The 26,597-nt window shown below is 35.7% G+C and overlaps 1 protein-coding gene across 1 annotated transcript in view; it reads right to left on the bottom strand.

Moving 5' to 3' along the window:
- The window catches only part of PRKN (parkin RBR E3 ubiquitin protein ligase), a 543,490-nt gene that overhangs the window by 473,703 nt on the left and 43,190 nt on the right, over positions 1-26,597 (bottom strand). The window contains exon 3 of the mRNA XM_033011713.2: positions 15,033-15,151. Coding sequence (XP_032867604.2) covers positions 15,033-15,151 — 119 coding nt within the window. The remainder of the gene's footprint in view (positions 1-15,032; positions 15,152-26,597) is intronic.

Raw genomic sequence — 26,597 nt, 5'->3', positions numbered from 1 at the left:
AGGTTGTAATGGACCACAAAATAACTTATTTTTCCACTTGCGTGCTTCCAATTTTCGCACAAATACGAGATACCTTGTTAATAGGTGTGTTGCATTCTGCTGTTTTAGCTGTGCATGGAGTACAGCTATAAGAGTAACAGAACCAGATAGAAGAATCCTTGTAATTTAATCTTAAATTGAGGGGGCATAATTAGAGATTTCATCCCATGTATTTCAAGGACAAAGAGAGCAATGTGTGAAATACAGAGAGATAGATATAGATTCCATTAAATATTAAAGCCGTTAAAAATAAAACATATTAAAAATTGCATAACAGCAGGAATGAATCAAAGAAATCCTCTCCTTTTTCCACTTTATTCTACTATATTTTGTTTTCAGGAGGAACACTAGGGTTTTTATATCATTCCACTAGATTCTGCAACCATATGGTCAAACGGAGAACACAGTGACTAAGTGGTAGACTTCCAGCCTCAACAATCTGCATTTGAAAAGGAGCAGATCCATATGTTTTTCTTTCACTTTTTTTTTTTTTTTTTTTTTTTTTTTTTTTGTCCTATATCAGTTCCTACAACACTTGTCTTTTTTTCCTAAGACATGGCATTTAGGGGAGCACTTTATATACTGAGACAGTTTACTTTCCTGACAGTACAGGAAGCTTAGAGTCTACTTATTAAAAAGAGCCTGTCCCAGAAGTGAATCTACTGTCTCAGCTTTCACCAGCAGCTTCTGGATTTATGCACACTGTAAAATTGGAGAACGTTTATGTATAATTAAAGTACATACACACAGGTAAGTCTAATACCAATTGGTTTTCTAAGTGGGATTTATCTATTTACAGTAAAATAGTGCCAAGATTATTGCAGTCTAATTCTTTACAGGTCTAGTTTCTGAGATTGCTCGTTACACATTGCTGAGGTCCATTAAAAGTCGATATCAATGGCATGCAGCTTTGTAACCTTTTCTCTATCCTTAACATCTTAGTTAAAATATTGTCACTTAAAATATTGACAAAGATCAGGTTCTGGACCAGCTCTTTTCACTGATCAGGTAAAATCTTCTTTCTTCAGTTGAAAGAGTAATAAATACAAGATCTACTGTTTTATAAGTGTTAGTGGCTTTATGCATATACAGTTCATACCCATTCTATACAAAAAATGCTTCCTGCAGAGTAAAAATACCAGATGACACGAGGCTGTTCATGCAATATACTCTAATAAATGAACTGCATCACTCCTAATACGCTTGACCACATCCAGTTTTAAAAGTTTGACATAATCAGTACTTTACTCTTTGGAGGAGAATCTCTAAAGAGGAGGGAGCGAGTACTCTGTTACATTTATTCTCATTTGTATATTGTTTATGGGTCTCACATAAGCTTATTACTGTAAAGGGAATAAAATCAGGCACTGATTTGACTCAGTGGCTACAGTAGCCCTTCTTTTTTGAGAGAGGCCCCCAATTCAATTTCTCGCTGGAATGGATTTTTCACAAATAAGGATAATCCTTCATTTCGTGTTTACACACTTGGTTACCTCTTAGAATTCTTCCCTGTCATATCAGGTTTTAAAATTTTATTTAAAATTGCCAGAATTCATTTATGCATTAGCTGGTTTTATTATAGTTATGGACGAGCTGGCATTCAACAAATTTAGCATTAGGAAAGAATAGTCGTGATTTTATCAGAATATAACAGGACCTATACCAAATTTTACCTTAATTTTCTTGTGACGTGTTACTGTTCATGCAGAAACACAGCCAGCCAGCACAAAATGAATATCTGTACTGGCAGAAGTAAACTATTTATTTTTGACTCTCCCACCTCTTCCCTCCCCTTCTCACCTAACAGACACAAACACTCAGGCCCCCTAATTAATTTTATTAGAGAATACAAGGAAAAATGGATCATAGCTAAATATGTGGCCTCCCTGAAGTATACAAGATGATTCTGCTCACTCTACAAACTTAAGATTCAAGTATATCAGTTATATTTTAAATAAGAAATGTATAAAATGTCAATTCTCTTTAATGGAATTTACAAATTTAAGTATGCTAAAAAGAAGTAAAAACAAAAGTGAAACTGAAGAGTTAAACTGAAGGAAAACTTTTCCAGCAGAGTACAAATTCTTTAAATAAAAATACACAATTTGTAGAGTTAAAAGAAGCTTAGAGGTTAAAATAACCTAAATCTATCCATTTTATTCTACTTGAAATAAATAAAGCTTATGAATTCGAATTTCCTCTTTAAATTACTGTTTTGCCAAAATGCCAAGGTCAGCAATCTTAGCCTTCATCAGTGGGCCTGCACTTCAGAAAGCAGCTTTTTACATTCTCAAAAATGCAGCACTAAGGCAGAAAGGGACAGCAGAACCAAAGTGGCGATCTGTTGGCTCCCATTTCTGATCACAGCCTCATCCTGCATTCTTCTTAACCGGGTCAGTCACAGGTATAGGGTGAAACAAGGTCTAACATACTATAACATCAGCTGAAAAATTATAAATGTATGTTAAGGAATTATTATAATGAGATCAAGAGCCATAGGAAAAATTAGAGAAAAATGTAAAAAATCTCTCTTGACACTATTCCAAAAGCCTCAGTGAGGCAACACTAGTTTATTTTTAAAATCCATCCTCAGTAAATAATCCTGTACATCACCATCAACAATTGATGGGATTTTCTGACATGGTCTTGTACCAAAAAAATTGTGTATGACACCACATAATAAATACATTGCTTAAAATGCAAGTAAAAAAGTGAAGTAAAAAATATAACTAGTGCACAATGGAAGCACATTTGCTTATATGAGTTGGTATTTTGGCTTTTGTTTGTTTTTTCCTTTTAAGGATTTTTAATATTGTACAAAACCACAGAGCATTTAAATATCTTTTCCTATTATCCCATAATAAAAACAACCCTCAACTTGTCATCTTTCAATTGACTGAACTGATATATATCCTACAAGGCAGGAGATGCATAAACTATTCCTTCTGATGGCACATGACTGCATTATTTTAAATCCATTTTACTTCTCACTGTCACACTTCAGGCAGAGTCTTAATCTGGTGACTTGATGTCGACAGAAAGCTCCATGAGGCTTGAGCCTCATGCAGGTAACCAGACAGTCTTTGAGTTTGGTGATTGTTTTTTACAAAATTGTATGAAATTATTCCTAATCACATTTAGAAGGAGCTTGGAAATTTTGGCTCTGAACTAAAGTAGATATACCTACAAATCCAGAAGAAACTGAATATTCAAACAAAATTATTGTCACACTCTTAAGCACCATATAAAGCACCAGGTAAAGCTTGGGTTAAGCACATTTTTGCCTATTTGCCTGAGTTTTTTAGTTAAAAGAGAGTAAGCAATTAGACATAACTGAAATGAAAAACCTAATTTCAGTAGAATTAAATTTTCCATCTGAAACTAAATTTTTAAAATCAAGCAGTCCAAAATATACAGAGAGAATATTAACATCCAGAATGAATGTGTTGTTCAGATGAGATAGTAGTGTGTTGAGCAGACAGCCAAATCACAACCCAAGAGAGCACCAACATACTTCAGGGAAATATTTTTTGGTATTCTGAGAACATGCCCTACCATCTATGACATCTATAATGATAACAGACAAATAACACTACCCTTGGTTAGTATATTTTTATTTTTCAAATTTATGGACATTACTTTCATCAACACTCCTGGGCAGGGATGAGACAGCAGTGTTTTTAGCTGGCAGAGCTAGACAGAAGAAAGTTAGTAAAAACATCTCTTAGTGCTCTTTGCAGGAACCTGAGGCATCAGCTAAAATGCAGTGCCTTACTCTGAAACAAGTAACTTCTGCCAAGGTGAGCTGACTTTTTTGACAGCACAAGTGGTGCTTATGGTAATACGGACATGCTGAACATACTGATTCTAATGAATACAGCCTGAATTCAAATTTAAAAAGCAATAAAATCTAGAACTTGTGGATGCACAGACAGAATCAAAACAATTGCAAAACACTTCCACCATCAGATCACAATCAGCTGATGAGCAAACGCAGATCAAATCTGTGTAAAAATACCACTGATACTCTTTTTGCTCATCTTTTATGACAGTGTGCATACCTATCTTAACCAGAAATAGAGACTTCCCTTGGCAAGGGTACCCAAACTTAGTTTGCTCAAGTATTACCACGAGCAGATGCAGCATTTAGAACACTTAATGCTTTTATCAGGTTAGTGGTACAGATATCACAGTTTAGGAGCCACAGCTCAGCAAACTATACTTTTAAGTATTGGTAAAAATAGGAAGGCACAGGCTGAACATAGGGTACTGGTTAAAGCTTAAGCAAGCCTATCGACATAAGGTCTAAATTACTTAAGCTTACCACCAGTTCCAGGGATTTCAATATGGGCTAGGAAATGTCTTTATAGTTGCAGTTAGTCTTTATCTTCCTCACAAAACAGGAAGTTTAAATGCCAGTATATACAAACAACATGAGGCTTAGATTCAGTTGTTCAGTGGTTTTGGCCAAATAGTTTTTGGTGTAACAAAAGAGATCTCAGTCTCTCAGCACTGTTTGTTCTCTGACTGTCTTAGGAGATGTAGCTTGAAATTTTATTTTAATGAAAATATTTCCACAGAGAAATTTATTTTTTAAAATCTAATGCTATCAGATATTTTATAAGTCCAGCATATTCAAACACTTCTTGCTTGAAAAACTTCATGAATTAATTCTGTGTATCTGTGTCCAAAATTTGTGCCATTCTAACTATGCCATTTTAACATTATTCATACAATACAGCAATCCTATGGTGGTTGCAGTTGTGCATGTATTTTTAAAAAATTGCTTATACCAGGACAGACTGTTCTCATTCATAACTATTTGAATTTATAGAGTTGTGAGGTAGTTGTACTCACTCTAGGAATTATACTGCTTTGACTATAAAAAAGTTAAAAATCTCTTCCTTCCCAGCCAAAGTATTTTCCCTTGTCTGAAAAGTCTATGTATATTGTCCTGACAGAAGCAGGCTATTTCAGTTAAATTGAGATTTTTACATCATTAGACTCCTAGAATATTTCTTTTCAAGTCAGTTTCAACATATTTTTCATACTTCTTACAGAGTTCCCACAATTTTCTTTCTGCTTTTAACAAAACCAGTAAAACCATTAAATCTTACATAATAATAAACCCATGTTCAGAAATCTTGCAAAAGAACAGATTCTAGAGCCTAGAGTATAGAAAATTTACAGGGTTCAACGTTACATTTATATTCATGTAGTTAAAAACATAAAAAAACCACAACCCACTCCTAATATAATGACATTCTTAACACAGAAGCATCAAAAAACCCCCACTAAAACAAATATAAAACTGTTCTGTATTCAGAATATACGACTGAATTCAAATAGCCTTTTCTGCACTTAAGGAGCAAGCTTTAAGCATATGACAAGTAATACAGGGAACAAAGGATGTCTTAAATGAATAGTACCAATTTATCTGTGGATTACTCACTGTCCAACACCCCAAGAAGAGAGGGAAAACCTTCATTAAAATACTGCATACCTCTACCAAGAAAGATAAATCCATATAACTACAATGTTTGTGGTTCCATCATGTTAATGATGTTTTATACTAATGAAACTCTAAGGAAAGGTTTAATGAGTTTGACCTTAATACCTTTAGATCATAACCCTATCCAAACAAGCCTAATCAATATAACTTAAAGTTAGCTGATTTTTTAGTTACAGACGTCCGAGTTTTTACTTATATTGTGTTTAAGTACTCTAAACCTTTTTTTATTAACTAATTCAGTCCAAAACCAGAAAAAAAACCCACAATCTCAGACATGAGGCAAAAATGTACAGATTTGGAGGGTTTTCTTCCTCAATGAGGTACAATACAGACCTAATCATAGTCCTTTTAGAGGTAAACAGTTAGTTCAATATGTTTTTAATTAATCACCTTAATTATCAATATTTAATATCATAATAATAATTTAGAAATTACATCAGCTTCTTAATTTAGATGAAGATACACAGTTGAAAAAATAGTTTGTCATTTGCTACTTCTGCTACTACAACATCTTAAGTAAATATATTTTTTCTTTTTTCCTCCTGAGCCAGCTGATGCATCAGATATTTCAGCACCTTAAAAATTAGGAAAAAATGACTGACCTTTTAGAATTATTTAATATTAATCATTATGAAAAATGTTGAAATAATGTAGTGCAAGCATGATCTCTCTGTACCCACAGCTATCTAAGGAGTAATACTGGGAAGACAGACATTTGGCTGTACTTTAATAAAACAAGCAAATTAGGAGAGTTATGCACTGGGACATCTGAATCTCAGTGGCAGCTGTCATATTAAAAAAAAACCCACTGTCATAGTCCAAGATTTGCTTGTACTGTAATACATTCCAGCAACACATCCACATCACATTGTGGTCTTAGTGAGCAGAAAAAAGGATCTAAAGATTAGATATAGATATATAGATATAGATATATGGGAAGACCAAGAAGGATTTACCTACACATACAGCTTAAGATGTCAACAGAGTACATATGGCTCTAATGTTTAAAATGCAGACATTAATTGTATCTCCTTTCAACATAAAAGGCTAAGAAACTTTAGAAAGGGGGCATTCTTTGTGATGGGAGGAGCTACTGTATGGAGAGAAGGCCATCTTTACACACTGTTAAGACAATGACAGCAGAGCTGCCAGTAATCAATATGCCAAAAGATGTAAGCTAAAGATATGCTAACTTTTACTTTCCCTGGCAACCATGACACCATTTTTCAGTCATATTGTCTGTGCATATGCCAGCAGAAGGAAAGAGGGGTCCCTCTCTGGTTACATTTGTCATTTCTGCCCCCAAGAACAACCCAAACTAAAGGTGAATAAGGCTTACTTATCACATCTCTTGGTACTCCTTTTTTTTTTTTTTCTTTTCAGAAGCTATATATATCTAAACAAAAAGATATTAAATATTGAATATAAATAGCACAAGACCTGTAAAAGAATGAAACAGATAAAGCCCACCATCTGATCTACATGTATACATGATCCCATGTCACCCAATGGTAAGTGCTCCAAATTTCTAAGGATTTCATGAGAAGTAGGACTTATGAAATACAGGATCTCTTTATCAAAGAATCCTTGATTACAATTCAAAGAATCCGCAATGTTACACAAAAGCAATTCAAACGCAAAGAATTTTGGAGAAAAAAAGTGTTACTCTGCCCATGGTATTTTTTTACTAGTCCCAGGCTTTCAGTGATATACTGAAATATGCATTAGGAGTGATCTCACCACTGTGTATAAACATCTGAAGAGAGGATGTAAAGAAGACAGAGCCAGGCTCTTTTCAGAGGTACCCAGTGACAGGACCAGAGGCAATGAGCACAAACTGAAACACAGGAGGCACCGTCTGAATATGAGAAGAAACCCTTTTATTGTGAGGGTGAATGAATGTTGACACAGGTTGTCCAGTAGAACTCCACAGAAGCTGTGGAGTCTCCAGCCTTGGAGATATTCAAAAGTACATGGTCCTGGGCAACTGGCTCCATGTGGCCCTGCTTGAGCAGGGAGGTTGGGCCAGATGACCTCCAGAGGTCCCTTCCAACCCTTCCATGAGTCTGTGCTTCTGTGATATCACAGCAGCTGATAGGATATACTAAACACCATCTATATTCCTAGGCACACATCTATCTTCTCTGACAAAAAGGGTTCATGAGATACTTGGTTCAGAGACTCGTGTAAAAGTTTAATCTGAAAGTAAATTTGGTAACTGTTTTCCTTTTAATTTATAACTGATGTCACCCTGGCTGGAGAAACCCACTTTAGGCTCCACATTAAAGGCCAGTTTTATTTCACAGCATGACTTGAACTGGTACATAACACTGAAGTAATTTTCCCTCTTTCCAATAATTGTTTGGTTTTTTTTTTTTTCAAGCTTTTAAGACATTTTATAATGTGAAATCTCACTGAAAACACATACTGCAATAAAGATTATAAATCATGCATAGATATCGCAGAGCTTCTAATAGAATTAGAAGTTAAAATATATTTTCTTATCCCATTAAAATGAAAGAAAAACCTATACGTTATTTTTTCAAAACAGAGGCAAACTGTTTCCTTTGCAAAGTTTGTTCTTCATCAAAGAATTTCTGTTCCTGTCTTTTGGAATGGAAGGAATAATTTTCCTCATAAATCAAGTATGCATTTGTTTCATTTACTGTATATACCTAAATTAAATAATTGATTTCCAATATAGAGAAATTTGTCTTAAGGGATATTGGAAACAAAAAAAGAAAGAGGTAGTCAAAAGCCTGAATAAAATTATATCAGGTCTTCTGAATCCTCCCAACTGTTGTCTTCAGATGGAGCTTAGCACTCTGGAGGCTAGCCTCAATGGCAGTGACACTGTGTAAGGCAAGTGCAAGAATGAGGCTGTCCATTAAGGAGTTTGGTGTCAAGTGAGACTCACAGCCAAAGAAAGAAGTGGGAAATAAAGAAGAAAATGCTTATAAAATAATTTTGCAGTCACACAATGTTGAGCTTTTTTACTCCTACAAGTGCCACAGTATCTTAAACAGGCCCCATGAATATTTGTTGGAGCAGCCTTCTTAGGGTGCAGCTGGATTGGCAGAATCTAACATATCATCAAAGAAAACAGACTTTTTAAGGTAGAAATGTAGGTTGGTTGGTCTGTTTGTTTCTTTCTTTCTTTTCTTCTGATATCCATGTTACCAAAAGCAACGAAGACACTGGCTGAGCAATGGCAGAATCAGACATGTAGACCATACACAATCTTTCCTAGGAAAGGTCTACTGGTAATTCTGGATTCTGGGTCAGCTCAGCACTAGATTTATTTAATACTGATACCCCGCATTAAGTTACTGCAAGCAACAGGAGAGTAATAAGGAAGAGTGAATGACACAAACTCCTTATGAGGACGGCACCTGTGGAACTACAGTAAAAATACTAAAAATATTGGCCTCCTTGGTCAGGCCAATTAGTGATAGATTCTCCTTTATTATCCTTTTCTGAGTTGTTGGAAACTGTTAAAACCACCTAATGGACATGATAGATCACGGGTTTACATCTACTTTAGCATGGAATTGGGCATGAACTACAAACACCACTTACTATCACAGTATAGTCCTGCACTAAGAGTCTCAGCAGTCCATATTCAGCAGGCCTGTCACCATCAGATCGAGTCATGAGAGAAATGAGTGCAAATGGAGAAATGTACTCCATTTGCCTGTGTAGCAGGTAGGGAGAGGATGAGAATATGCCTGATTTCTACTGGCACGTCTGAGCTTGGGCTACAAAACAGAATAACATATCTGTATCTTAAGATGTTCCCTCACTCTCAAAAAACACTGGTTTTCTAGAAAAAAAATTAGGCTTATTATTAAGTATGCTGACAATGTAACTAATGCAGGAGGATTTCCTGAATCTGTGGAAACCCTCGAAAAAGTAGTTCTGAGAGCTCTTTTTCTCTGCACTGGTCTTCTCAAAGCAGCATTAACATCATTGCCCAGTGGTGGTAATTTAGATGTCAGAACTCAGACATTTTTCATTATTTATGTAGAAAGAAGCCGATATACCGAATATGTATAATTTCCTGTAATACTACTTTCATCGGCAAATTGCAGGGAAATTAAGCTATTTTTATACTAATATATTCATTAGCAGGAACCCAACAATAAATTGTTTCTTCACATTTGTTAGTTTGACCAAGGAACACACAGTACAGTGGTAACTTTCCTATGCACAGTATTCAATGTAAGTATTTTAACACACAGTGTTTGTCATGTGTTAGCTAAGAGGTATCAAAAAAATTTTTATCCTTACATCAAACGTCATTTTGGAGACAAAATATCTATGTCATCAAGTCTCAAAAACTCAATCACATTTTTATTATCTTCCCAGCCTCTGAATGAGATCATACTTTATCATATTGCACTCCACTGAGAGGACTTTAATTTGCAGTTTAGCTTCAAAGGACAAGTTGATTTTTTTGTAACCTGCTTGCAATATTACCCCAGCAGTGGCAACCAGCAGTGGGAAGAAGCTGACTCAGCAGCAATAAGGGACAGGTAATTGCAGAGGTGCTACTTGTCCCTTTCTCTTTCAATCAGTCTGGCTCTGATGCAGTGAGCGGTAGTCCTTCATTTCTCTGAGCCAGGGATACAAGTAATGAATTCCAGAAAAAGTATGTGAACTGAAATGAGCAGTGGTGAGAAGCAGTGCACTGTACAATGGTATTTTACAATGATATACTAAAAAAAAGAGAGGTCAAAAGCAAACTACCTTTTTATTTTATATTACTGAAAATCTTTTCTAAGTTTATATTAATTAAAAAGAAAACACCCTACTGAAATAATCCTATTAAAATGGAGTTAGGAAGTAAGAACTCAAAGAAAATGACTGTATTAAAGATCTTTCTCTTCCTAGGGAATATGAAAATATCAAATTCAAAATACTACACTGTCATCTATTAGACCACTTAAACTAGCTATGACCTGTTATTTGAACGACACTAGCGCTTTTCCCTTGCAGAACTGTTATGTACCACACAGTCTTTGCTGACAAGATACCTAAATGATATGCTTTTCATGGTGCCAGAGAAACAAAATTCAGCAAATGTCCGTTTCTGTGTTAGTTTTAAGATGAAAAGCAATAGATGAAAGCAATGTCCCTAATATGACCAATGATGAAAGACCAGTTCTGTGGCAGAGACAGTTTAACAAAACCTGTGAACTGAGGAGGCTCCTCTGGAGTACGGAGGGCAGGGACAACAGTAGGACTGTATGTACCAGCCACTGAATAAAGTCCAGTTGTACTGTCAGTGCCAGAAACTAAGTCTTATTTGAGCTGAAGAGAGTTAAATCAGATCCAAATGTAACTCCCCATGTCTGAAAAAATCTGAAATAATGATGTGAGCTATAAGGAAGACTTAAAAACTATAGAAGAAGCTGTGCAAAACACCTTTGGTGCTTATAATAGAGGATATACTGAAAACTCAACCAGTCCTACCAAGGACACAATGTGAAGAAATACCAATTAGTAATGAGTCACAAGTCCCCGCAGTAGAAATAGCCTCACCATAGCACCAGTGGCTGAGTGTGGAGATCTGAAGCTTATTTATTGCACTTCAATCTGGATTCTTACTCTAGTTGAATTTTGTATTATGACAAATAGATACCGAGTCAAATGTTACTGTCTTCCATACCAGGAATATGTCACAGAGTCAGTTACACTGAAAAAGTGTACTTTATGTGTATAGCTTGGTGTATACCAGTTTGCAGAATCAGGCCTTCCATTTGCAGACACACATTTTCCTTTTCATTATAGAGTTAACACTGTGAATGTTGACACTGCTATGGCTATAAAAAAAGAACTGTAAATGTGACTGCTACAATCAGGGGGGTTTGTGTTGTGGCTTTTTTTTTTTTTTTTCTGGAAAGAGGAGTACCCTAATTATCTGAATCATGGCTATTGAAATGAATTACAGCATTCTGTGTATATGAAATAAGTATTTTTAAAAGCTTAAAAGCAACTAAAGATATAAAATAGTGTGAAACTAATAACTAAAATTTTTGAGCTATTTGAAGAAAGTTGCTGGCAGGCTTGTAGGTGGTCTACGTAAGACTCCCACACTACAATCTTTCCAGGCATGCTTTTGTGCTTGATTAATTAGAGAAACTAGGCAGAGGTGATACTTTTGCAGTGACAGATGTTTTCTTATAATTAAATCAATCTGGTATATATTGCCCATCGAGCATTAGGTCATGAAATGTTCATAAAATGCCAACCAAAGTGTCAACTGGAAAATTAAAAATTTAATATTTAGATGGATGCCTTTGGTAAAAACTGGGATCTTTCATTTCATAGAAATACAGTATCATGAATTTACTTTGAGCATCATATATTAAAATAATTCTATGCAAATAGGCATGCCGGTTAAATAAGGTTTTAGAATAAGACTGTTTAAATTAATAAGTAATATTTTAAAATGTCAGTCAACACTTCATGGAAAAACAAAGCTCAGTTTAATTAGGTTGGTCACTTGTGGCTTAGGTAGGAAAAGGATTAGCATGTATTTTAAGTTAAGGCTGCCCAAAGCTTTGTGTGGGTTTTACACAGGTATTCACTTTCATCTCAATAAAAGAATTAGTGTAACAAATGCCAGCTTACATGGTGCTTTGCTGCTTATGGCACAAAAGAGCTTCTCAAGAAACGTGATGTGCTGCCGTGTGAAGGTCAGGCAGAGTTTACGGAAAATTGGAAAAAAAAAGATCTTGGAAAAATGTCTTTGCTAACAAATATGTAGTATGGTGGTATAGACAAACTTTTTATAGTTTGCTGATGTCAACTTTATTTTGACTAATTGCTCTATAAAAGGAAAATAATTGTAGTACCAATAGAGAAGATGTCTTTCAGCAATCACTGGCATATTCCAGTGGGATTGGAAGGGAAAGATAAACGGTTTGGGGTAATATACTAACTTACATGATTTTGTGTTTAATATGCACAAAAGTCAAGTGATTGACAGTAATGTTTTCAGTCTGGCATAACTTGCCTACTGTAGACGGCAGTGTATTCAAGAAAGCAGAGTAGATATATTGCACTTGCTGGGAGGACCACGCTTTTCCCTAGCATTAATGCAGAGAGGTCTCTACACAGTACTGAAAAATAAATGGGGCTTAGTACATATTTCAGGCTTCACCGGATGGAATTATTTTCTGTCTCCCTGGAAGATGGACCAGAAAGTGAGAAGAAAAGAGGTTACAAGGCCCAGGCACATGCCAAATCTGCATCTAATCTTCATAACCACAGGACTGAGGTAGATGGTATGTATTTATAAAGCAAACTGTTGCATACCACATTTATGGCAGTCAGTATGCCCTTATTGCAAATATTGCACTTTGGAAGTCCTGAGGACTGACAGCCCAAACTGCTGGAACAGCACGCTCATTGTTCTTAACTACTGTGCTCCACCCAAATTTAAGAGCAAAGAATAATAACATTTTGTTTGGGGGAGAAAGTAACAAGAACCTTAAATGTAAATTATTTTCACAGACAAGCATTATTAAAAGACTAAAACAGACAAAAAAAATATTTTGATACTCTCTAAAAGATATTTCCCTTTTCTCTTTTGTAATTTTATTCTGAAGTGCCTTCTCAAATCTTCTGAAAGCTGGGATTTTTTGAATCAGTCCTGAAAATTGCAAATGTTTCTACTACAAGTTTCCAGCTACTTTATTTTCATATCTACTGTAAAATATGCTAATAGAAGAAAGAAGTAGCTGCACTCTGATAATTCAATGGAAATTATCACCTGGTGTGTATTTACTGTGTTATTGACCTTGTATTTGCCAAAAGAATGTAGGGTCATGTACATTCCAGACAACCAGATACAGAAAGTATATTTAGAAATATGCCATATTTGAACTTTTTACAATAGGGTTTTTATTGTGAAATTATGAGGAATTATTGGGAGACAATAAAGAGGTGGTTGGGGTTTTTTTAAGTGTCCAAAATGAAGAACGCTATTTAGCAGATGCTGTGAAAACTGAAATGTTTGGAAATTTAAGTCTACTTAATACAAGGAACATAACAATTCCAAACCAAACAGCACAGGTGTGAGAGTCATCATTCCCAAAAGTAGGCATGCTGAAGGAAACCACTGAGTCTAGCAAAGGACACATGTTGTGTGCTGTTAATGCAATACATAAGGTTCAAACTCATCTGGTGGTAACAGCAACGTCTTTCAGCATCACTGACTGCTTGTATTCAAGCTGAATACAATATTGTCTGGTTTTTTATCCATCCTGAATATGATACCATTGGAAATGTACGTTAATGGCAACTTCTCTTGTATCTTACATGTGATTCAAGCCTATACTAATCATCAATATTGAAATGCAACTTCTGGGAGAAAACAAGTCCCCTTAGATGTGTTCATTTGGAACACCACAAATGCAGTTCATTTGGAACACCACAAAAAAACAGTTCCACGCCTCTGAAATAAATCAGAGATAGTCAGGTAATTCAGGAATAGCACATAGAGCTTGAAGGGGTTTGTTGTTGTAGCTTTTTGAATTAGCTAGGTATAAGCATTGCTACAGTTTATTCTTTTCAGTGAGAACATAGGATCTGGGTTTTTAAAGGGTCTCATGGTGCTACTAGGTGCAAAGGCACTGAAGCACTGGGCTACATCAAGAACATGTAGCTGAAATTAACCACTTTAAACATTTAAACATGTGCCACATTCCGCACCCCCCACCCCACCCCGCCCCCGGTCTATAGCATGGTAAGGCTCAGACTCCTGCAAAACCTAAGTTGCTCACATAACAAACCCAGTTGACAAACACTGTGATTTATGAGAAAGGAAGGACACTTATTCCCCAGTAGCACAACCAGTGAAATTCAGCCACATTTAGACAAAAAAAAAAAACCTCCAAAACTTTACACTACTGCCCATTCAAGTCAAACAACACTCTCCCATTTTAGGATGCAAACCAAGCTTGGCAGATCTATTAACTTTCTGTCCTGGCACAACAACTTTCCCTTGCCTTTACATGCAGCAGCTAGGCTGGAGAGATTAATATGCTCAACTACCTCCCTACTTAATCTCTCCTTGTCTCATTCCACAATGGTCACAATCAAGAATTGAATTCAGGTCTTTCTGTGGCCTTAACAACTGCTCCAAGCTTTGTATAAGCATAATTCCAACTCCTTAGCACACATGTTGTTGTATACATTGTGCATACTACCAGCTTAATCATCAGTCCTTAAAATATAAAGCTAAGAATGTCTTTACAGGATTGGAGCTCTAGCCTGCAATGTGTTCCTTGTGTGTGCTGCAAATAATGGAGATAAGTGAATGAAATTCTCACAAAACTTTTAATTACTCTTCTCAGTTATAAACAGCAAGAAAAAAATTAAGTACATAGCCACATATATGCAAATAGATAAAATGAGATATATGATTTCCATATACTCCAAAACCTTCAAACAAACGAACAGAAGTGCTTACCCTTGTCAGCGTCAGTGTTCCTTGTTTACACACACTGCAGCGGACCCTCAGTTTCCCAGGTTTCACAGCTTGACAGAAATTTTTGCAAAAAACATAAAAACTGTTGTAGCTAGCTGCGCCTGTCAGGAAGAAAAAAACAACAGACAAAAACATTTGATGTATACTGAAAATCAGTAACAAACTGTCATGAAAGGTTTCCACTTGTCTCTATAAGTGATAAGTAAAAAAAAATAGGTTGACTAATTTTAAGGTCTGAAGACAGCATTGTGATCATCTTATCATGCCCAGTCTAGTTCTTAACGCCTTTCAGTAACTCCTGCTTCTTGATCAATTGCTATTGGTGAACTACACCCTAACTCCTAGAGAGTTTGAGCTTACCACTGATGCGCACCAACTGTAATCTTTGGCAAGTGATGTATAAGATTAATTATCCCGGCTCTCCATAATTTGCATTTTACTTCTAGTCTAAATTTGTTTAGCTGCAAGTTTTAGTGAGTTTAAATTGCATGAAAATTTCCTTGGATGAAGTTTTAGAGATCAGTTTGACTGCTATCACAGCAAGGAAAAAAATAATTAATTTAGCAAATTTAGTTTTATTCATGGAAGACTGGGAACCATTTCTTTATTCTTGCTGGCAGTGGTATAACCTAGCAAAGTTTGTAAACTGCTGCCAAGATATTAGGCCAAGTAAATTTTCAAGGAAAATTAAATGAAATGCATTCTGTTCTGTGAAACTACGAACAGAAGATGATATGCAGAGAATTGTGTAAGCCTGGGGCAATGCTGATGAATTTATTTTCACATGCAATCCTGATCACTGTTTTGAATAACCACATTTTGGAATGGCTATTGTTATTCCTTTGAAAAATGATGGAAGACTCATAGAACGGTTTTAATCTAGACTAGACATCTCCAAGTTCAGAGACTCAAGGTTATTATCAGAAGTTGAACTGAGATCAGAATAAAGTTTTCAATAGATATTTCCCATTATCAAGAGGAACAGTTGTGGCAATTTTACCCATTAACACTGGTGAACTTCAGAATCAATAGCAGTCCCTTAGACATCAAAAGTTTTTCACGGTCTTATTTCCCATTCCTCTATCTCTCCCTAAATTTGTCAGCAATATACTTTTTATGCATATTTGAATCCTAATATGCTACTGCAGTAAATATGATCTGGCATAATATTTTTAAACATGACTGACTTGCTTTAATTTTACATGGCCTTCACATGGTACTGTTTTCTGCCAATGAAAATGCCTGTTTCATGTTACACCTATTCATAGGTGTCCTAACATAAATGTGCAACTAGTTTCCAAAACTGAACTCCAGAGAACTATGTCATCCAAAAAACTTTGTTTCTAATAAAATGTATGTAGATGTCTCCAAAGAAGATGTACACTGCTGAAAGAAGAAATTTTATAACACTCTTCCAAGTTTTCCAAAATGTGATGTACCATTAATAGTCAGCAGACTTATCGAGTGTTTTCATTATGTTTCCCTGGGGAATATTAATCACCATAGCAGAGCATAAAACATAACAGAATTTAAACTACATTTAGTTTTGTGGAAAATTAACACACATCCATACATTCACACATATAGAAACTTTTTATATGAATAAGTGCAGCGCAAAAGGTTGAGAACACACTTCTCAAATCAGCCTAAATCACAGTTCTGAGTTTAAAATAGTTCACCTGAAGATAAAAAGGCTTATGTTGAACTATTTATTACATGTTACACAGTTAAAAGGTAAATTCAAACTAAACGTGACAAAATTTTGGACATTTAGATTCCTATTCATTCATATTTTGCCTCACGCTCCTAACACTAGGACTGGGACCATCTCTGGATAAGACTCAATTTGAGCTAGAATCCACAACAAAAATCGGAACTGTGGTATTGCAAATTAGACTTGCAAATGATCAAATTTTACTTTTGCATTTCCTCTATGCAGCATCAGCAGGTCAATCAATAAAACAAAAGGGCAGTACCTTTGTCGCATTTCAAAGAAAATACTATATGACTTAAGTAAGCACGAATGTTATTGTTAATATAGGCCCACAATAAACAAGATGATTCCTGACTCAGTCTCAAGTGCAGAAAGTAAGACCAGAGCCCTTTAACTATTTGGTATCATCAGTGATCTTCCGTTGCTCTGATTTCTTATATGGGCAGTCTAAAAAGACTAATTACACTGCTGCTTCTATTCACATATAGAAGCACTTATCCTGAGTAGATCTGTGATGCCACTACTGACTGTCCTAATTCGGTCCTACTGTCCAGAAGGATTCCTGCCATGACTCTAATGAAACCCTCCCAGCCAAACAGAGCCATCTCATCGAGTGCATGAGCCCATACAGAATAAAATATTTTGTTAATTGCCTGATGCCTTTCCTGATGGAGTCCTCCACTCCCTGATGTCTTGTGTCCCTGTCTCACATTTTATACCAAATTTATTTCCAACTAATTTTTCAAATAAAGTTTATTAGCAAACTGATTGAGACAGAAATCCGGCTTTCTGCCTGCTTTGTGTTCTAAGCTCATTCCATCTGGACCCAAAGATAAAATTGTATTATTGATAATAGTCTGCAAAATATTCACAGGATAATATGGCATGTATCAGCATGACTGAATACTGCAGTAAAAAATATCAGTCATAGGAGAGACCTAAAATGAGACATATTGCTGATTTACTATAAAGGACAAATCTTATGCATTAGCTTGATATTTACTTTGTGCAAGAATAGACTATGTTAGCTCAATATTAATTTTTCTTAGCACGTTCTATATTTTTTTCCTTTTTCACGAATAAAAAAAGTACCCCCAAACACATCCCCTATGTACAAATTTGAAACACAAGAAACAACTTTATAATATAATAAGTTGGAGCAGTTAAGCAGCACAGATCTATTCGGAGACCCAGAATAACTTTTGAAATGTCTGCTGTAGCAAGGCTGCTGGAGAGGCACGACATGACAAGAGGAATGTTGTGATTCTTAGAGGAAAGTGTAAATGAAGATTTTCAGCAATCCATTCACCATTTTATGCAGATGTGATGATCCCATTCTCACAAAGTGCAGTTACATCATTAGGTGTATGTCCTGAGCAGCATCACCAGGAGTAGAAAAGAGTGATTTAAAAACTAAATGCTAAAAGTCATCATACAGTATAATACTGATGGCCAGCATTAAACTCATTACTGACTTGTTAATGTCACTGTGGTTTTTAATGTGGCCCTTGGCTGAGACTGCATCCCCTTGAATCCCTTTTCAGAGGGGAACTGAAAGAAACAGGAACAAAGAAATCTGCTTTATTCATCAGTTCTGACGTAGTAATATTAACAAAAAATGTAATTATGGCACAATGCCAGTAATCGCTAAAATATCTGCAGAACCAACCTTAGAACCTTGTCTATCCTCATTCAATCCTGGTCTATAAGCTTTCATAAAGCTTTCCATCAATATTTTATATTACTGGCACTCAGGAAAAAAGTGCAGACACAGCAAATTACAAGTTTAAAAAAATGGAAGTCCCTATATAAATGCTGATTCTGATATTGAACAGGAGCATTAATGCTATAAATAAATAAATAAAATTATAATTACTAGTCTTTGTAGTTACGCATATTGGTGAGCAGAGGAAGACAGGGAAAAACATATGTGCTGTATCTGCTTTTATTCTTTTCTGAGAAGGTAAAGACACAGCAATCTCAATTTTCAGGTTCATATTCCAAATATTTATTTGTGGGGCAAGGGTCTCATAACAGTCTCTTCTGACCATCAATGATTCATCTGGTGTTCTGGACACTCTAGTTTTCCCACAACACCTAGTACATCTGTATATCTTTTGACAAGCCATTTACTTTGAGTCTCCTGCTCTTAAAGATGGTGCAAGAAGGATCTGTCATTTTGTTGACAAGTATTTTACTTTAATTTACTGTAAACTGATAAAGATGACACCAGAAAATTGACCTTACAAACCTGTCTTTCTCATAGGTACAAAAGCATTTTTCAGAACATGATCATAGGCTAACTTTTTAAGAAGCCATCTCCAGCAGCCAAATAATTTCCATCTGCATTGGTAAGATCCTCTCATAACTTGTTTCAACATATCAAAACTTATTTAATGCACTACTGTGTGGCTGTACTGGTCAACCTTAACTGCGCTTTGTATTTGGTGTGAACACTCACAGCACTGAATCTTTCAGGGAAAGTAAGTGAATGTCTCCTGTCTGGAGTCCTGAGAAAAGCCTCTCCCATCTATAGTCAAAGAGAATTCACAACCACCCTAATCAGGTCATCTGTTCTAGTACTTCAATATCTTTTTTTTTTTAAGAAGATATTCCTTATTTTTAACTTTAATCTTCTGTGCTGAAATTTAACAATTACATCCTCTACTTTCCACCAAGGATATGGAAAATTATTTATTTTCTTTCTCTTTGTAGCAGGTTTTTTTATTGGTTTTCTATTTCATGGGCTAGTTGACCCCAATATGGTCATTCCTTTCTTATGTGTAGTACTAGCTAGACCTTAAAATATTTCTGTTGGATTTTTCTTTAAATAGTGTTGGGTCCAGTTCCTTAAACCTGTCATAATTTTCCAGCTGAAGTCTTTCTAATGCTGAGCACAATAGGGTTCTTTTTAGTTTTTTCTTTTTTTAAAGACATCTTGAAGGTTAGACTTCTGTTTATCTGTTCCTGTGTAATATTTCACTTAGCATTATGGGCATAACTTAATTGGTTCCTGTTCAGTTTATGATCTAAAATGAACTCCCAAACCCTTGTCTGCTTCATCTGTTGTAACACATTCTGTAACTGTGTTGCTGAATACTGTCAGCCAAGTGTAATACGCTGTGCTGGCCCCTTCTGAGAAGCATGTTGTTTTTTTTTTCCAGACTATATTTCCAATTTGTCATTATCATTTTACATTCTCAGGCTGTCCTCCAGTTTATCTGCAGTCCCTCCTAGCTTGGTGATCTCTACAGCTTTAACAAGTATTGTGTCTACTCCATCCTCCAGGTCATTAATGAGAATAATGATTAATATCAGATATAGGGCAGACTCATTGAATATATCCCTCCATTTTGATGATGAGCTAATAATAACTACTCCCCAGCTACAGACCAGTAGACATGTTCACAGCAATCATACTGTGTTTTTATCTATATCTGGATCCCCAGCTTGATAATTACAGTATCATGATAAATTGTCAAAAACTTTACAAAGGTGAATATGTGATATCTACTGCTTTCTTCTCTCCACAGTTTAACATCATCTGTTGTTCGATCAATTCATGCTGGTTGTTACTCTTGCTCTTGGATTCTTTCAGATACTTGTGTTAGACTCTTCCTCTAAGCTTTTTTAGGAACTTCAATTAAGCTTTGAGGTTTAAAATTCCTAGACTTTTCCATTACTTTTTAAAAATTTCACAGATCCTTCCTCCATTCTTCATATAAATTATTTATTTTCTGTGAGTTCTAAAAGCTATTTCAACAGTTCTGAGATTCCATTCAATAAGGAGGACATTTACTTTGAAAGAGTAGAAATTATACTAATGTCTCATAAAGTAACAATTTTAGAATTATACATGTGGGAGCAAGCAGAAAATAAGCCTGAGCCATTAGAGGTTTTTTCTTGCTTTGTTTTTTGTTTGTGATTTTAAACTACAAGCAATACCTAGTACTAATATTTTCCTGGCAAAATTTACTAACAAAAATTGAAGCAAAACATAAAGCAAGAAACTAATTGATCGGGAATGGCTACTGAAGGTTCCAAGACCTTCCAGAATTCAAAGCAGACATATGCATAGGCTAACCCACTAAGATAGCTCTGGTAGTAAGTTATAGCCTCAGGTCATGCTACAGTGTTAGAAATAAATTATTTCCATTTTTATTATCTTTCTAAATTAACAATCAAATAACATGACAGAAGAGATAAAGTAACATAACATATTAACTTAAATTCATCACAACTCCTTTCTAATATCCAGAATTAATGTCTCAAAAAACCTGAGTTTAAGCCCTATGTAAACTAAATTGCTCAAATTAAGTCATCAGAGTTGGAGTAAAGGAAGAGTTTTGAAAGCTTAATATCCCTCAGTGCTGGGGGACAGCATCCCTGTCATTCAAGAATGCATGATAGGTCAAGAAAAACAAATCCAGTAATTTTTCTCTGGTAGATTTTGTACTGAATGCACTTCTATAGGATGCTTAACATCTTTCTAAATATATGAGAATAATTCCCAGCTAGAATCATAATGAATACTGTGTAATTAACATGGTGTCGTGGTGCTTTTCCTTTTTCTACTAATGTCCTCACTTGAGTGAAGCTTACAACTGTTGGAGAAACTTAATTACTTTCCACTTGGAAATATCAAAAATGTATCTGGGGGCAAGACTAGAGTAGGGACATGAGAGAAAGGTCAAGACAAAAGTGTTGGATCAAGACAAAGTATCAGGATACACAGAAATATCCTAAGTACCCTCTCCATAAGCTCCTCTGTAAGCCATTTCTACCTCAGGCTTAGTTATCTGTGTTCAAGAGTGTCTAAGATCTAGGGACCACAATCATAACCTTGGCTCAGCCTTCTAAGGAAATGACCAGTCGTGTAAAAGAGCTGTGAAAAAGCTTGTAGAAGGATAAAAGTAAAATGGCAGAGAGAAAGGGTTGTGGAGATGGAGTCACAAGGGCAAGGATTCAAGAGGGAAAGTACCAACATGGGTAGTTATAAAATCTCAAAGGAAAAAATGAGGGGGTTATTTGATCTGACACTGTATGTTGAGAGCTTATAGTTTAATGATCCAAGATACACAGATGACAGGTTTCATGCATTCTCATTGGTCTCCATTAAAATCTTTCTCAATGTTTTTGCTATTAATTCAGATTCTGCTTTTCTCTCTAGTGTATTTTCTATATTAGATATTTATTGATGTAGATCTTCAAATTATCCATAGAAAAGAAATGAGGAAAGTTCAAGTAAGCCCCACTGCAGGTTCTATAAGATCAGACCAACTGCTTCCTCCTGTTTGGTTTTAGAGAAGTATAAAATAAATTACCCAGACCTGATATCAGAAGTATGAGATAGCATTTTCCTAGTTAAAAATCAGGAGTGGGTCTGATAGACAAACTGTCCCACTTTCAAAAGCAATTTATTGATTGATCATTTTATACCTCCAACACCTCCAGTAACTTTTAAACAATGTACATTTAACAGGGACCAGGCTAATATGCATGAATATATATGTACTTGTACACAGGTGAATTGTACATATATATGTATAATGTAAATGTATGAGGCACACACTTCACTGGTGAATAACTTTAAAACGTTTAATAAGAATTCAGAAAACAATCTCTATTTTGCAGTTTTCACTTTCAAATACCATCAGATACAGCCATTACGAGCTCGTTTTAGTAAAATGTTCAGTGGTTTTCTCTATCAAGTTCATTTAATTATGTTGCTTTTACCAGTCAAAAACATTTATGAAGATATAAATGCAAAAGGCTGCTCATTTATGATCTATGTCGGGACCTGTCTTCTTATCCCAGTGAGACACCCTCTCTCTTTTCTACCTCTTCAAAGCCAATTTCCTCACAAATATCCCATCACAAAAAGTATTAAAACTATTCTCTCCCTTCAGTGCTTTATATAAAAAGAGAAAGTAGCTTTCTCTGTGTGTGTCTGAGTGTTTTGTACTGTCTCCCCATTTAGATTTTTAAGGTCCTTAAGACCTGAATTACTTCCTTTTTTCTGTGTTGTTAATGATGAACATGCTGTGGGAGCTTTATACATGTTAGTGATAGCACAAACCAATTATTTTGATATGCATGACTAGTTAATCAGAAAAAAATTAGTCATAATGACTATAGACCTGATCCTGAGATATATAATCAGTAAAAACACCCATTATCATCCATATGACTGCTTAAGTGAATAAAATCTCAACAGAGATATTAGAAGCTAACCTCCTGTTTTCATTTGAACTGCATTTTCATATAGATGGTAATCATTACTGAGTCTTCCCTTTAACTCAGCTATTTAAAAGAGGACACAGCTACAGGAAGTCTTTCAACAGATTGAAAATTACATAAAGCTAACATTGTTTCAGATTCCATTATATTTACATTTAGACTAGTTGTGATTTGTGAAATGTAGACTGACTGTCAGAGACCTCTCAGACCATTTTAGCAATCCGCACCCACATAGTGAAAAATACATAGCTAGAAGTGAACAAAAAAAAGTATTTTTCCAACTGTCCTCACGTTAAGTACTTTGCCTGATTCAACACAGTAGGAGAAAAACATCTCCAGTATAAACCCAGTAGTCTCAAAGTAGAGAAGATTTCTACATAAAGCTAAATTTAAAAAAAGTGTCGAGGTTGCACTTGTGCACCTAAAAATAGACATGACTTAAAAGATGCCACTCACTTCTCAAAAATACAACTACGTTCTACCTTTCATCTTCTCTTTTTTTAAATGCCTGTCTTTACCTGCAAAGATTTCACAGAGCACATAGCTTTCCTCCCCAGACATATATATGCAGATGCACACACTGACAAAACTTCTCCACCTGTTGATGATTATACTTATTCTTTATGATGCCTATGTAATTTAGACCATGAGAATGGCATTTATTTGACAGCTAGATTCATCTAAACTGGTTGTGCTATATTCTGGTGAGGAAATTGGGCACTTTTATGGCTTGATTCAATTCATTCTAAAGTAGATATAAAAAGATATAAATATGTCAGATAAATTGTGCCTAGAAGGGTCTGTTTCTGTTGTGGGGATTTTGGACTGCTAGGTCTGGTAGAGATATCTACATTGCAAACCTCTAAAATTAGGTGAGATGACTCCCATTTGGTGATGCTGTGTATAACAACTCGTGACAAACAGCTGCAGTATTTTGCAATATGGATAACAATATTAAATAGACTAAACCTTAAAAAAAAAATCCCTTTCTTGAGATTAAAGTAAAATTTGCAGAATGTCTATGGATCTCAGGTAATTAAAGTATATAGAAGTAACAGATACTTAGCAAAAAGGAAATGGGCTTGTCACTGTAAAAAGGACTATGAATTAAATAAGAGAGGATATTAAGAAGAGTTGAAATCTTGTAATTCCAAACACAGGGTGTAATGCCTGTGTAAGAGGTGGAATATTTGAAGTATTAGACAAAGACAACAGGAGGGCCTTTATGTTTCTAACTCCTTCCTTCTCAGTGAAAAATTTTTGTGTGCAAAAACACAGGAGACTCGTATTAATCAAAAAAATTAAAAAATATTAGTATTTGATCTATTTTAAATTTCTGGAATTTGGAATGGGGTAGGGGAAAAGTTTCTTAGGCTTCTTCTTTCAATCTTTATCATGAAAGACTCTTTTGCTTCCCTTTTCTGAGCTCCAGCATCATTTATCTTCACTTTCTTTCATATTTCACTCAAATTCTTCCTTCATTATCTTGTTACCCAGCTAACTTCTGTAATTACCTTTCCCCTTTCTCATTCCACTTCCTGACCTCTACATAAACTTCATCTTTCTCTTACTTTTCACAATATACTCTATTCTCCTTGTTTGCTCTCTGATTTTCAGACAAAGGAGTAAACTTCAACACTAAAGCTAGCATAGTTTGTATTAACAATAAGCAAAAAGAGAAGAAAACCAATTGTGATGATTCTGCAACACAACAAAAAATAAAAAAAAAAAAAGAGAAAAAAAAAAATTTCATGAGACCGCTGAAAGCTTGGCAAATGATACATGAAAGACAGTGTTACTTTGTACTGTACATCAACAAAGTGTTCAAGACTAAGGGTATCAAAAGGCCTGCCCGAAAACTTACTCCTTGTGCATGGGGAAACCACTATGCACCAACCATAACATCCCCCACAAAACATCACCCTGAGCTGCTTTATACCTCATTAAAGGGACTAAGTGTGACCTGCAGTATAACATCTGGCTGGAACTGGCTTATTTGTCGTTGAAGGCAAGGACTTCTGGGTTTAAGCCTAAACGCATAAGGAGAAGCAAACCTGCTCTGAAAACCAAGCATGGGTGGCACGAATCCTGCAGTGCAGGCTTCAATATGAGCAGCAGATCCAGTTGAGCACAATTTCAGCAAATAGACTAAGAAATGTTTACAAATTAAAAGCCAGCTGTACTGATCAGCTCCAGCACAGCTCTGGTTTCCTCCTGTTTTGTCCAAGTGGAATTTGAGAATGTGCACACTTGCTTGAGATTTCTGTATGGACAGCAGCACGCTCAGGCAAACAGACATGACTGGACAGCTCGACACCCAGAAATCTTGAACGCTCAAGTGCCAGGCCACAGCATGGCAGGAGAAGGGCAGGGGACCCAGGAGCCAACAGTGATGGTATGGCAAGCAGCAGCCATGGTCTGACCAAGAGGGGCTCAGACTGCACCAGAGCAGAGTAGGGCAGGTATAGCAATAGTCACCCACAGAGCAGTGGTCACCAAGCAAGTCTGTAAAGATGAGACTGGTCCCAGGTCAGGCCAGGAAATCAAGTCATCAAGTCAAAGTCAAGATCAAAAAGTTATAGATCCCGACACATCATACCTAAAAACATAGCCCAGGGATGGAACAAAGATAAGGACCTGAGCTTAAATGCAGGCCCCAGGCCAGTGGGCCCACCAAGGATGGGTTTGGTAGAGACCTTCCCGAAGCTCTTCCCCACACAGGTCTTTGCACAGAAGTCTGATCCAAGGTTACACAATTGTCCCATTTCACAGCTGGTCTTTGACACAACCAGTTAAACACCCAAGGAGGGAGGGAGGTTGAACAAGAAGCTGTAGAGCCTGTTGCTGCCTTCACATCAAGCATGTGATATTCCAGAAAATACCTATGTCATGTCCAATAAGAAATAAAGTACTGAAAGATCATGGAAAGGGTAAAATATCATGAAATCATCAGATTCTTATTCGAGAATGCACCACATAACTTAGGAAAAGAATTAAAAGAAACTATATTTAAATTTATAGAATGGATGCACGCATTTGCAAATTCAAGATGAGATTCATCTTATTTATAGTATATGACGTTTCACAACGGTACATCTGCATAGGAGATCATGCACAATTTAGGCAACACCTTTTTGACAATACAGAATGTAAAATTCAAATTTTCCTTTATTGGTTAGTTTGAAGTTTTATTCCTATTGCTAGTGTGCAATCACAGTATCTAATTAGATATGTTTCTTTTGACTGAAACTTCAAATAGCAGCATACCCTCAGTCAAAATAATGGCTATTCCTACTGAGCTTTTCCTCTGTATTAGCTCTCTACTTACTTACAGTGTCCAAAAAAACAGATCTATCCAACTAATGTTGTCCAGATACAGGTAAGCTAACATAGTAGTAGTAATTACTGGTAACTATGAAAGGCTGGTACCAAGCAGCCACAACAGTATTGTTGTTAGCTTTGTTATAGAGTCTGTTACCCTATCAGAAATCATTCTGAGAAAGTTCATTTTTTAGAGGACCCAAGGAATAAATAGTGAGGTAGCAAAGTTTATGGAAGATAATTAAGTTACTAAACATTAAAAAAAAAAGCTT

Source organism: Tyto alba, unplaced genomic scaffold (genome assembly GCF_018691265.1).
Source record: "Tyto alba isolate M040663 unplaced genomic scaffold, T.alba_DEE_v4.0 Super-Scaffold_22, whole genome shotgun sequence".
Classification (NCBI taxonomy): domain Eukaryota; kingdom Metazoa; phylum Chordata; class Aves; order Strigiformes; family Tytonidae; genus Tyto; species Tyto alba.
This window is presented reverse-complemented; position numbering and strand designations above follow the sequence as displayed.